The 12,518-nt window shown below is 42.9% G+C and overlaps 4 protein-coding genes across 4 annotated transcripts; all 4 read right to left on the reverse strand.

Annotated features, from left to right (window-relative positions):
- Positions 1–258: 258 nt before the first annotated feature.
- DSM5745_08946 (zinc metalloprotease) lies at positions 259–1,307 on the reverse strand (the record flags this gene model as incomplete). Its single annotated transcript, XM_026750962.1, has 2 exons — positions 259–912; positions 1,047–1,307. 2 exons carry the CDS (start codon positions 1,305–1,307, stop codon positions 259–261), a joined length of 915 nt encoding a protein of 304 aa, XP_026600975.1.
- A 443-nt stretch (positions 1,308–1,750) lies between these two features.
- Positions 1,751–3,240, reverse strand: DSM5745_08947 (CDC50/LEM3 family protein; the record flags this gene model as incomplete). The annotated part of the gene is made up of 6 exons (XM_026750963.1): positions 1,751–1,850; positions 1,901–2,063; positions 2,125–2,836; positions 2,899–2,995; positions 3,051–3,087; positions 3,141–3,240. The coding sequence occupies 6 exons, from the start codon at positions 3,238–3,240 to the stop codon at positions 1,751–1,753; spliced, it is 1,209 nt and encodes a 402-aa protein (XP_026600976.1).
- Positions 3,241–6,633: 3,393 nt separating this feature from the next.
- Positions 6,634–7,761, reverse strand: DSM5745_08948 (SWIRM domain-containing protein; the record flags this gene model as incomplete). Its single annotated transcript, XM_026750964.1, has 1 exon — positions 6,634–7,761. One exon carries the CDS (start codon positions 7,759–7,761, stop codon positions 6,634–6,636), a length of 1,128 nt encoding a protein of 375 aa, XP_026600977.1.
- A 2,355-nt stretch (positions 7,762–10,116) lies between these two features.
- Positions 10,117–11,820, reverse strand: DSM5745_08949 (U2 snRNP complex subunit CUS1; the record flags this gene model as incomplete). Its single annotated transcript, XM_026750965.1, has 2 exons — positions 10,117–11,709; positions 11,764–11,820. 2 exons carry the CDS (start codon positions 11,818–11,820, stop codon positions 10,117–10,119), a joined length of 1,650 nt encoding a protein of 549 aa, XP_026600978.1.
- Between the last annotated feature and the right edge of the window lie 698 nt (positions 11,821–12,518).

The following is a 12,518-nucleotide window of genomic DNA, read 5'->3' on the forward strand; positions in this document are numbered from 1 at the left end:
CTTGCTTACAATGATAGTACGTAAGTAACCGAGAAACCACTGGTTAATGAAGGATTTATGGGGCCTATGCATGCGAGTGTAGCTTCAATAGTGATGTGCTATTGTATGGAAGTGGATATAGTCTTGAAGAACAGATACTCCATGCCATCGTTGCGCCAGGGTCATGGGTCCTATGTGTATCCTATGTGTATCCGTTGCACCGATTTCTCACCCTGCTAAGCAAATGTCATAATCGTCGCAGTGCAGGCAAGACCACTTCTATTTGCCTTCCCTCGTTGTATACCACATGTCGCGCATCCTTTTAACTTGGGCTGGGGTAAAGTGCTCGTAGCACTCATCAGAGGAATAATCCATGAAGTTATGGACCGGGTCAGTGCCCGGGCTATCCGGACATGAGTCTTTGCTGATAGGGCATCCATCGGTGGGGATAGACTCTTGGGGAGTGTCGTCTATATAGTCACCCTCGTTGTTGGCAGAACATGAATCCCCTTCAAAGGTGTGCAAGAGCCCGTTCCAGTGTCCTATCTCGTGGATGGCGGTTCCGCCCCGGTTGTAATGCGTCAGCGAACCCCCCGGCATAGTTCTTGCAAGAACGTTGCACCCATCTTTCACATAACTGGAACGCGGGCTAGTGCCGTTGATGCTGGGATCAGGCAAGGTGCAGAAACCAAGGACGCTAGATGATAACTGTTCCGAAAGGTCGAGGTGACGGCCCTGGGCCTCGGGGCCAGTGGGAACTTGGAGATCGGACTGGAAGTAGACATTGAGGGTTCTGTATGTTCCTTTGCGGAGGGCATGTTTCATGGCGAGTTCATCTTCATTGCGCGCCCATTTGTCGTTGACCTGGCGCGTTACTCCTTCAAGCCGATAGCTTATTGTCGCATTTTGATACGCATCCTGAAGATATGACAACTGACATAGTTGGTCAGTTCAAGCATCGATTGTGGTGGTGGAGTACACATATTGAACCAGAGACAAAGCCCCATTCAAGGTTCACGACTGACCTGGGTAGCAATCATACTGTCCGAAACCACGTCGCCACTTACATTGCTGCTCACGACATGGAACCATGTCTCAATCTCAATGGGCTCTAGCGCCTTCCGACTCTCTTGGTCAGCCGCGCCATGATTTCCAGAAATGCTTAACTTCCTAAACTCGGCCCTCAAAGATTCATCTGGGGCTGCAGTGGCACAAAAGCCACGATCCGAACGAGGAGCAGCATGACAGGTCTGCTGGATACCGGCGACCACAATTATCAGAACCTGAAGTCGAAAAGATTGAAGCATGTCGTCTGAGGGACTGGGCATGCGGGGACTTACTGAGAGGTTTCGACGTTAAAAAAGACGATCCTTGCTACCAGTTACGCGGCATGGTATGCACCATTTGCCAAATGTTGGAACTGGAGATTGTCAGATCGAGGCGGGAATGAGACAACAAGGGATGCAGAGACCACGAATGGCGAAACATGGGAAAGAGGGGTTGTTCATGTGGTAGGTGAACGCCTTGTGCCGGAAATTCACAAGCTGAAGCATTTCACAATAAATAAATAAAAATTCTCAGATCAATCGGTTGTTAACACGCTAATCCCACCTAAGGACGCCTCAAATATCAGCTGCCCGTTACCGATTTGGGCAACTTGATAACCCCCGGATACCAGCCGAATCAAGGGGCACGTTTGCAAACAGTATTGATACGCAGTGCCGAAAAGAAGAGAAACGAAGGTATCTAAAAACTTATCGCCAGAGATAACTCAATGGGTGTGTGCCCCAGGTCGATCATCTCGCCCAGTTGCAGTAGCAGATGTCTCTTGCTCATTATTCCAGGTCAAATACGTATGGTCGCCCAGTTTCCTAGAAATGTTAACTCGGAATCGACTGTGGCTGGGGTGGATAGGCCTTACCTTGGACGGACTAAGTGCGCAATGGTAAACAGTGCTCCAAGCAGGACACAGACACCTCCAACAACAACGTAGGCAATTCCCATGAAAGGATTCCGGCCTCCGAGAACACTTCGAGTGGAGATCAAGATAGATTTTGTACCGCCATATTCAGTGACCGGAAAAGCTGGAATACTGATCAGTACTATATCGCCAGTTGTTTTGAGTTCTCGTCCTCATAAACTTACGGTCTTTGATGTCCAACCGATACCGCCCAGATTGCATGGATTCGTTGTCATTTCTCCGGGACAGCTTGCTGAATGTTGGCAAGGCGGCGGTCCTCATCCACACCATAAAATCCTCATCTTCATGCAGATTTGGGATTCCATGCTCGTAGTTGTCCGGGTATCGCTCTCGCCAATTGGGCGGAGGAACAACCGCACCCGGTTCGTATTCGGTTTTCTTGATGAGTTCTTTATCGCTATCCCATGCAATACCCTTGTTTGTCATATTGTACGCCTTGGGTTCACCACCACGGCCGTTGACCAAGATAGGATTATTTATAGTGTCGTTAAACATGGAGTTTGCGATGAGTCCACACGGATAGTATGCTTTTCCATTCTCGTCAAGTTTGAGAGGGTCGCAAGAGCCACCATTGATAGTATCATTCTTGACTGCCTTTCCTTTCAGCTGATCCATATCGAGGCTCTTCACATATCTTCGGTGATTCTGATAGAAGTTGGTGAGGCGGTAGTACATGAAAACCGGTGGTCCGATGGTATCCGGAATGTCAAACATGAGTCGGCAGTGATCATCCCCATTGTCGTCCCTGAAACGTTGCCAGGATGGCGGCTGATCAAACGAGGATTTGAAGGTGTAATGATATTTATCATCTGGGATCAATGTTTCGCTCGTCGGGACATTCTTGCAATCCGAATATTCTATCACTAATTCTTCAACCTAAAGAGCAACACCCGCCATCAGAGACGCGATTTTAATAGAATGAGCAAGTTTCAACTTACCGTCGAGCTAGCCCATAGTAGTAAACCACCGATAGGGGCAAAAATAACACCGACAACAAAGAAGAGAGGTAGAACACTCTTGGGTGTCAAGATCGGCCTATAAATCATCAGCTACTAGCCCCTATGTAGGCCAGGTGCATTCGCAGACTTACTGCCAGGCCTTCAAACGTTGTTGCCGGAAGGCAGTGTCTGTATGCAGTATAAGTATCGCAGAGAGCGAATGGACGGTGGGAAGCTCTCACTTGCTGGCCTTCTGTTTTTAGGCTTCTTGTCAATGTCAGCATCACCCCTATGTTCTTGTTCACTGAAAGGCTCAGTGTTATTTCCCTGTGAATGAGACATGGCTTCTCATGGTCCCACTTCATGGATAAGAAGTTATGTAAAATGAGCAAAGGTGTAGTCAACCAGACAAGACATGGTGGCGCAGATACCTGTTGCGTACTTGGTGGGCTTCGCCCCCCGGGAATCATTCCGCTACAGTGCTTAATCAGCTGCCGCCGAAACCCACGTGATGCCAAAACTACATCCACACTAATATTTGCTTGTAAATTTTAACTACCTATATCTTGCCTATTATAACTCCTATAAAAAAGGCAATAAAATATATTAATTTTTTAAAGCTAAAAAAATATTTTATATATATAAAAGTTACTATGGATTTTGGTGTATAGCAAGAAACTTTATTTAAATATTATAAAGGTATATAAGACTTAAAAAAAAAGTAGTATAAAAGCTAGTTATTACTTAACGCTTAGTAATTAAAAGTTTTTATAAAGTATATTAATTAACAGGCTAGTTAAGGCTTATTTTACTTTTATAATATAATTTAAAACTTTACTAAAAAAATTATTTAAAAAAAGCTAGGAAGTAACTAGGTTTCGCGCTAGCTTATAAAATACTAAAATAAACTTATAAGCACTTATATAACTAAAATTAATTTTTTAAAAAAAAAGGCTAATTTAGCCTATAAGTACTTTTTATACTTTAACTACTTAAAGCGTAAAATTAATAAATATAAAATATTGCCTAAGAATATATATAATATAAATAAAAAAGGATTTTTTATTAATATAATTATAAAATGCAAGAGAATTTTTTTTAAAAAGTCTTATATAAAAGGCCTAGCCAAGTAATATTTATAAAATAGTAGTCAAAAGTAAATAACTATAATTATATATATTTTAATAAATAAAAAAATTTAACTACCTTTAGGCCTAATTTACTAGTTTACTACATGTAAACTATAAGACTCCTAGCTTTAAAATTATAATTTTAAACTTTATAATTATTTTTTTACTTTATCCCCTTTAAAATAAATAAATAATAACCTTAAATATGCATGGGTTTATAATATTTTTAATAAATAAATAAAAAATTAAGCAAGAAGGTGTTAAAGACTTTTTTTTAATAGCTATGGATCTTATATTATTATACGCTTTTTAAACTTTTATAAAAATAATAAGATTTTTATAGCTACTTATTTACTTTATTTAATTTATACCTTATAGTTTTTAAATATTAAGATTTTTTTTTTTAGCTAAGGCGTATAGTAAAAAATTAAATAGCTTTATATATTTTTACCAAGGCCTTAGTATAATTACTAAGCAAGACTTTTTTAAATTATTTTAAAAGGCCTGGCCTAAGGCCTTATTTAAAAAAAATATTAAAAGTTTTTAAAAATTAACTAGGTTAGTTTTTTTTAACCCTAAGGTTATACTACAGTAATTTAAAAAAAATATAAATAAAACTTTGGTATTTACTAAGCTTATAGTAAATATATTATAGGTAAAAAATTAAAAAAATATTTAAAAGCTTATTAAAAAGGTAAAAGCAGCCCCTATACCTAAAAAATTTAAAAAACTTAATACTATAATATATTATATTTATATAAAGTATATACTTATAAAAGCACAGGCCAAGAACCTTAAAAAGGCCCTTATTAATAAAAAAAAAAGGTAAAAAAAAAACTTTTTATATTTTAACTCCAGGCCCCGGAGGATAATAATATAATATTTTATTTTTTAAAAAAAATTTAGCAGGCCCGTGATTTTTAATAGTAAAAAAATAAGGTTATATAACTTAAAAAGAACAGGAAGAAGAAAAAAAAAATATATTAATAATAAGCTAAAAAAAAAAAAATAGCAAACTAAAAAAAAGCAAAAATTTAAGCTACTAATATATAAAAACGCCGTCTTAAAGCAAATAAAAAAAAGGCTAAAAAAAAATATTAAAAAAAGCAGGCTTATATAAATAAAAACACGGAAATATAGCTTTAAAATAACTTTAAATTAGCCAAGCTAGGTAAGAACTAGACCCTAGTAACTTTAAAAATATTTTTTAAAAAAAAATAACCCCCCCTTAGCCCTAAAGTTATTCCTAACACCTTAATTATATATAATTATTAAGGCCGCGAGATCCGGCTGCTATAGCACTTTTAAAAGTCCTAAAATTATTATATAAAGAAATTAGCTAGTGCAAAATATACCACCAAAATTTTGGGTTTTTATACCTTTTATATAAATTAAAAAGCTTTATTTTTTTAAGTTATTATAGGGGTCGAATATCGGCATCACGTGGGTTTTGGCGGCAGCTGATTAAGCACGGTATGGTACTCCGTACGGAGTAGGTACTACTATAAGGGAGTAAATCACTGTATATTCAGTAAGCAGTCCAAAGCCACTGAAATACTTTGCCTTTCAATAGAACGTGCCTCTACCCTTCTACAGTGTATAGATAACCGTCAATTGAAATGTACATATGCAAGGATCTTACTAGACATCATTCCTGGCGCTTTACAAGATATTTTGCCACTTTACCTGGAAGTTTGAATTAGTATCTTGCAATATGAGTTAATAGAGGCGTGTAACTAGTGCCGTACTTTAAATAGTGTTGCACTTTATGCGGCACTAATTCCATATCTCAGGAGAACTCTTCTTTAGTGCCGCATCTGCTCTTCCAATAATGCATGGCCGATTCTGCTTCTTAGTGAACAGCGACAGGCAGGTGGATTATTGGACGTCCAACCACGGAGTAGGTAGTCTACTAGTGGGAAATGTGGATTGTGCACAAGGTGCCTGGGTCATGTATAAACAGAGGTTATGCCAATTACGTCTAGGAGAATGTGACTGCTAACTGCTATGCTTTTACCAAATATCCAGCCTCTGAGCTGCACATCCACGGGGGGCGCTAGGGCGTCCAAACTCCTCTTTCCACTTACTCAGTGCTCAGTACAAGTTGACCATAGAAAATGATTTACAACAAAGGGAGGCCGAACTTGTCGGTGGTTAAGCGATTAACCATCAACAACCAATACCAATAACATGCTTCATCATTGTGCATCTAGCAAGAACTCAAATGAGTACGGCTCTATCTAAACAAAATCATATGAGATCAGAATTAGGACTGACCTCTTTCATATTACCCACAGTCCCTGAACCAAACGCCTGGAAGTAGGTGCCTGATAGAGCCCAACTAGCGATTAAACCAAACCCAGTCGCCCGCTCGCATAAAAACAACCAGCCGTGCTTACTGATTCAAAAAGACTAGGAGTTGGGGGAGTGAGGTGGGGTAAACCCAGACCCTGGTATGCAGTGATATGATTGCAAAAAAGCAAGGATGAAGAATCATGTGCTGGATACAATCGTGAAGCCAAGTCGCTAACCAATCACCCAAGAAGAACAGCAGGTGAAAAATGGAAGTTCCAGGAACTATCTCTGCAGTGTGACATTGCATCGCTCAATCAAGATACTGGTGGAAGTATGCAGGGTTGAAAAGACCAACACGTTCATAGGCAGTCCAGAGCTTGCTTGCTTTATTCACGTCAATTTTGCAAGCCTGTTGTGCATCCGTCTTGCGGAATTCTTTGCCGACTCTCAAGGCTTTGACGCGAGCCTCGAAAATGCGGCGCTTGCTGCAAAGATAGGTGGCACAAGAAAGCCTTAGCGTAGCAGCTAGGTTTATCTCAGCTGGAATCAACAGTTCCCGCTCCGGGTCATTACTCAGGTCCAACATCTGGCCTTTCCAATCGGCCTTCAACGCTTTCGCATTGCTGCCGAGAACTTCTAGGGAGGGCGAATAATCTTGAATGGAGCTATAATCTGTGTCATCCCTGCTAGTGCCAATGGCACGAGAAGGCTTGGAATTTGGCGTGTATACTTCAAATGTATCCAGAGCCTTTTGCTTTGGGGTGGGCTTTGGTGTGCGCTTAACTCTGGGTGTCCGCTGCACACGGGTTTGAGCAGGAACAACCCTCTTTGTTGGCGCTGGCGCGATTCTTTTCAATCTGCCATCTTCTGAGACATCTGGGCGATGTCTGTTCATCATGACCAACTGACGCTCAAGGATATTTCTTTCCTCTTTGGCCCATGCGGCTGGATTCCGATTATATTGAGCGCATACGACCGGTACACAAGAAAGAGCCAGGAAATACTCAGCGCGCGTTGGTTTATTGAGTTTATTGTCGAATCTTGCCATGTGAGATTCAATGTGCTCCATGACCGCTTCTGGGGATGGCGGCGGCATGGGGCCAATTAGCGGCTCATAACTGGCAAGTTCAGGTAGGGATTCATGCGCTGAAAAAAGGACAGGGTCTCTTGACACGGCCAAGGCATCTCCTTCGGGTTGCTCTGGGTCAATAGACTTGCTTTTCTTATGATTCCCAGTGTACGGAGTCACGGGTGGCGATGGTAGATCCATCTCGGACTGTGTTCGTTTTCGGTTACCTGAAATGGGTGCGAGGTGCATTTCATGAGATAACAGTTGGTCCTGCGATACTCTGTGAGGTGGAAATGAGGAGTTAAATGACTCGAACGGTTTGGACTCTGGGGGGGACATGAGGCTGGACACCGGAGGTATACGACCCATGTTTGGCTTGTCACTTGATACCAGTGATGAGGCTGCAGGCAAGGATGTCATCTCAGGGAAACTCCAAAGACGTGGGATATAGCGCGTCGTGAAACGAGCAAAGTGTGGTGAGAAATGGGTCCAGGGGATTGTCGCTGGCGACCGTGCGGTTATATAGTGTGGCCTAGGGATCAAAAGGCTTGGAGGTGTTGGCGATAGAGTGATGTTTATAGAAGTCAATGGAACAAATGATATAGCAATACTCGCTGAGCACACGTGAAGGTGATTTGTCACGCTCTTTGTCCTGTGGCGACAGGCAGCAAGTGCTCCCGGAGTGATGACTAGTCTCGGCGATAAGAGTCACAGCGACCGGGAATCCCCAACAACTTATATGAGCCCATGGATCTGAGAAAGAATAATCAAGGCGCCCCTGGGAAGGCTCTGGCTAAAGATACGGGGCTATGAGTCAATGCGTTGGTGATGGGCGGATGGGGCTGAGGTTCTATGGATTGTTACTGTACAATGGACGTTCACGAGACTGCGGGGTTTGGCGCGTGGCTGTAGAAGCAGCAAGGCCAATTCCTTTCACGCGGCATCAATTGGATATTGCAGGCAGATAGCAAGCGCCATATGACTTACTTGTCGAGTTGGGGGGAGCATCTCGTCTTATATCCAGAAACCATTTCTGTTTATCCATGGATGAGCGTGTGATCGCAGGAGGGGTTGGATGATCTACCACATGACGACAGTTGTCACGGGAAGGGGCGGGGGATGATTCGCAGCATTCACAATTGTCAATTTATTTTAGAAAGGGTTGGCTTTACGGAGTACGGTTGGCTGTCTGAGCGCCCGACTGAGGAATGACTGCGAACCCACCAATGGGTGCGCTCGACTGGTTGGGCTGAAAGCCGTGGATAAGAGTCAGATTGTCTGCCCTGGAGTCTCGAGTTCAAGTAATCAATCAGGCCTCCACCCCCTCCAGAGTTAAGGGTCTGGGTAACTGCAGACTGCACCTCCAGAGTACAGCTAGTAAATACTAAATAGTAGTCAACAGCTAATTTACACTTACAGTATGGCTCATGACTCAATTGGGATTATGTCAGGAATTAGCGGCAAAGATTGCCTGCCTATAGCAGCCAGTCAGAGATGATAGTGTAGGTTACGACAATGTATGACTCAACGATTGAATTGAACAATTTCAATACACTCCGAAGGAGTTGATGGGCAAAAGACATACCGATATCTACGGAGTAGAGACCTTTGACCTAACAACATATAATGGATGTATGTAAATGTACTCCCTTAGCCTGTGAATAATCTAAGTCAACATGTTTGCTGGCCAATTTGTACGGTCACAGTCTGCAGCATGGATAGTTGGATACAAAGACAGGTGGATCTTGTTTATGTAGGTCCAGCACGGCGCCAATCGCCATGTGACTTCAGACTTCAGCCTAACCCTACTTCTTGGTACCGTCACGGTTTTCTATGCCTCTTTCAGTACCTAGTCAAGCTCTGCCGTAGCCGCTCCCTGCAATGTCTGCAGGTGGAGGGTTACCTAGTATTCTCAGGCCCCAGTCCAGAGGCAAGGCACGTTACCAAGTTCACTTATAAGATCTAATGCCTAGTATACTTGCGGTTGTGATGAATTATAGCATCGAGAATGAAAAGATGCCTCTAAAGATCCTGCCGTATCGCAATTGATGCAAAGGGCAAGCCTGCCATAAGTCGGCCTATCTCGCACTCGCATTATCCTCCAAGCTATGGCAGTTATCAGCCAAGTTGGGATGGCACGGTAGGGCGAATATCGGCATATGTAACAATTGTGAGGAGTTTGATTGGCACTTTGTCGTCAGTAGCTCCAAGTGACAAGAATGCGTGGTGAAATAGGCGCATATCTATCTCCAAATCTCTACTGGCAGCAAGGTGAAAGAATAGAATGCCTTTCGAGTTAGTGGGCATCAGGTTACAAGGGGCACTACCGCAGCGCTCAACAGATATCATGGCAGTCATGTGGTCAAGATAAAGAGGCACTTGATGCGTGGTATAACATCCTTGGATGTTATTGGGGTTGTCTACAGACGAGTCGTAGAGGAATTTTAGGCAGCACACGAACCTACAGCGGCTTTGGGTAATGATCGCATGCATTGAGAAGAACGGAAAGAATCAAAAGAAAATGTGCCATTCAAACTTCCCGTTGGCATCGGGAGATGGTCTTTGAGTTAAGCCTATTAAACGGCGCAAGTAAAGCTGCGAAAAGATAAGGCCGGCCGAAAGCAATGTTAGCGCAGCGATAGCCTGTGTCTCAAAAAGACATTTCTGGAGGTGTTGGACGGGGTTCTCACGAAACATGAGTCATTGGGACGCTTGCCATATACCTCAGTGTTTGTTTCGCCTTTCCTGTTTCAATCTCTTCCTGCTCTCATGGGCAATCATATCGCTAAGATCTTCCTGGAACTCCCAATTCGGGTTGTTTTCCTGCTGTCTCTGTGATTCGTAGAGTCTTTGGAGATTGTCTTTGCCGATTCCATCGCCACTTTGCATGTCATCCGGGTCCACGGAAACATCAACATCTCCTGGGTTCTTGCGCTTTCGAGTCTGGTCGTCTGCCCCAAGCACAGGCAAGCTATCCGGAGTTGGACGCAGATCATACGCCCTATCACCACCAAAAAACCCATGCACCTGAGTTTGCTTCTCGGGAATAACATGAAACGCACTTCGATGGCCGACTGACTCCTCGGTCTGTGTCCCATGATAGTGCTTGCGCACATCGAACTCTCCGGATACGTTACCAATACCTGTCAGCTCTGATGGGACGGCGGACACCAGACCACTTGGGCTTTCCAGCCCGCTGGGTGTTTGTAATCCCGTGTCTATATCCTCTTCATCTATTTCTTCCTCTTCGTCTTCGCTCTCCTCGTCAGATAACTCGGGTTCTTGCAATTCCCCCCAGAGATCTCTTTCAACAGGTTCACCCTGTTGCATGGTTTGCTGGGGTTGCAGCACACCAAAAATGTCGCCTCCATATAGGGGTCGATTGTGTTCATCGACTGGCGGCTTCCCATATCCGCCAGGATGATAACCCCACATAGCTCCCGGGGGTGGGGGGGCATTAAGACCCGGTATCTTTAAGGCTGGATAGGAAGGAGGGGGCCCATATCGTTGTTGGTTTATCAGCCAAGGTGGGGGGGCACCGGCGGGCATATTAAGAGCCTCCTTCAGCTCTGAGCTTAGTTCCCCGGGGCGTAAATGTCGCTGATTTGTCTCAAATTCCTTCCCCTCATAATAGACTTCGCCGTACCGAGTCAACTCCGGCTTGGTCTGGAAGCGAAAAAAAGCCTCATATAACTTCTGATAGTCAATATCTAGTCGTCCCATTTTGGGCTGTACCCGCTCCCTTTGCTTTTGCTTGAGTGTTGCTTGTTCTTGCTTTTCTAGTGCAGCATCGCGCATTTCAGATATTCCTGTCTCTTGGATAAATTTGGGTAACGAGAAAGGCGCCTTCTCGATGCCTCTTTTGGATGATAGATATTCCCGCTTCAAAGACCAGTGAGACGGCACGGGGACAACATTTCGATGCGCCTTTATATGGACCAGAAGCCGCGGATCCGGAGCTGAGGTATCTGTCCACTCCACCAACTCGGGCTTCCGGACCATGGCTTTTAGCTCAGCAACAGAAAGCTTGTTTAGTTCCTTGCGTTTCCGTTTTGACAGAGTGGGAGCTTTGTCCTCCACTTCATCGGGAATGTCGGCGTCGTCGTCGAAATAGACCTCAGGCTTAGGCGGCTCAACTTCCGGCTTCGTGTCCTCGACCTCGTCAAACTTGGTGGCTATGTCCCTGTACATTTGCCATAGAGGGTCTTCGGGGTCAAGTGGGATGATGTGTAGTGTGTCAAAACCGTTTGCCTCGGGGGGCGGCAGTGGAACATCTTCATGTTGTGTATCAGAAGCACTGGCCCCTGGCTCGCTGCCCTTGAGAGAATGGTTGTCAGTTTGTTTGTGCGAGAAGATGGCGAGAAGGCATACCTGGGACTTTAATGCCTTCTTTCGGGCCCTTCTTAGCTGATTTTTACTTGGCTTCATGGGGAAATATGAATTGCTATATCCCTAGAGACAATGTTGTAGACTGGGCCGAGGTTTAGACTGTATGGTAGAATATCGCAGTGTGTGCAGTGTTGCTACTGTGGATGACAGCGGTTGCTGTTTTCTCAGTTGGTCTCCATGGCGGCATTGGTATTTGCTTCAGATGTAGGGAGTGATACTATACCTAGCAAGGTTAGTGCATCTAAATGTGCACCAAAAGTTTTGGTGCAACATGAAACATGTATGCCTTAGGCATATACTGGATCGTGTAAGATTGGGATACTGGTTACTACTGATGCCCCACTGCCGCGTCCGTGGCAGTGGGTTATCTAACTTTTAATAAAAATCTAGTAGTAATAAAAAACTTTATTTTTAATTTTAAAGTAAATTTTTAAATAATTATATTTTAGCTAACTTTTATAATAGCAGGCCTTAATAAAAATAAAAATAATTTTTAAAAAGCATACTTTTATTATATATTCTTAAAGTTAAAAAACTTTAACCTAAACCTTACTAAAATTATAAAAATATTTAATATTAATTATTAACACCTATAAAAAAATTTAAAAAAAAACCTTATATTATATATTAAAAAAATAAATAAAAGGCTTAGTAACACGCAAGAAAAAAAAAATTAAATTATATTAAATAATTTAATAACCTTTATACCTTTTTTAATAATACTTAAATTAAATATA

This window comes from Aspergillus mulundensis, assembly GCF_003369625.1.
Source record: "Aspergillus mulundensis strain DSM 5745 chromosome Unknown scaffold_10, whole genome shotgun sequence".
NCBI lineage: Eukaryota > Fungi > Ascomycota > Eurotiomycetes > Eurotiales > Aspergillaceae > Aspergillus > Aspergillus mulundensis.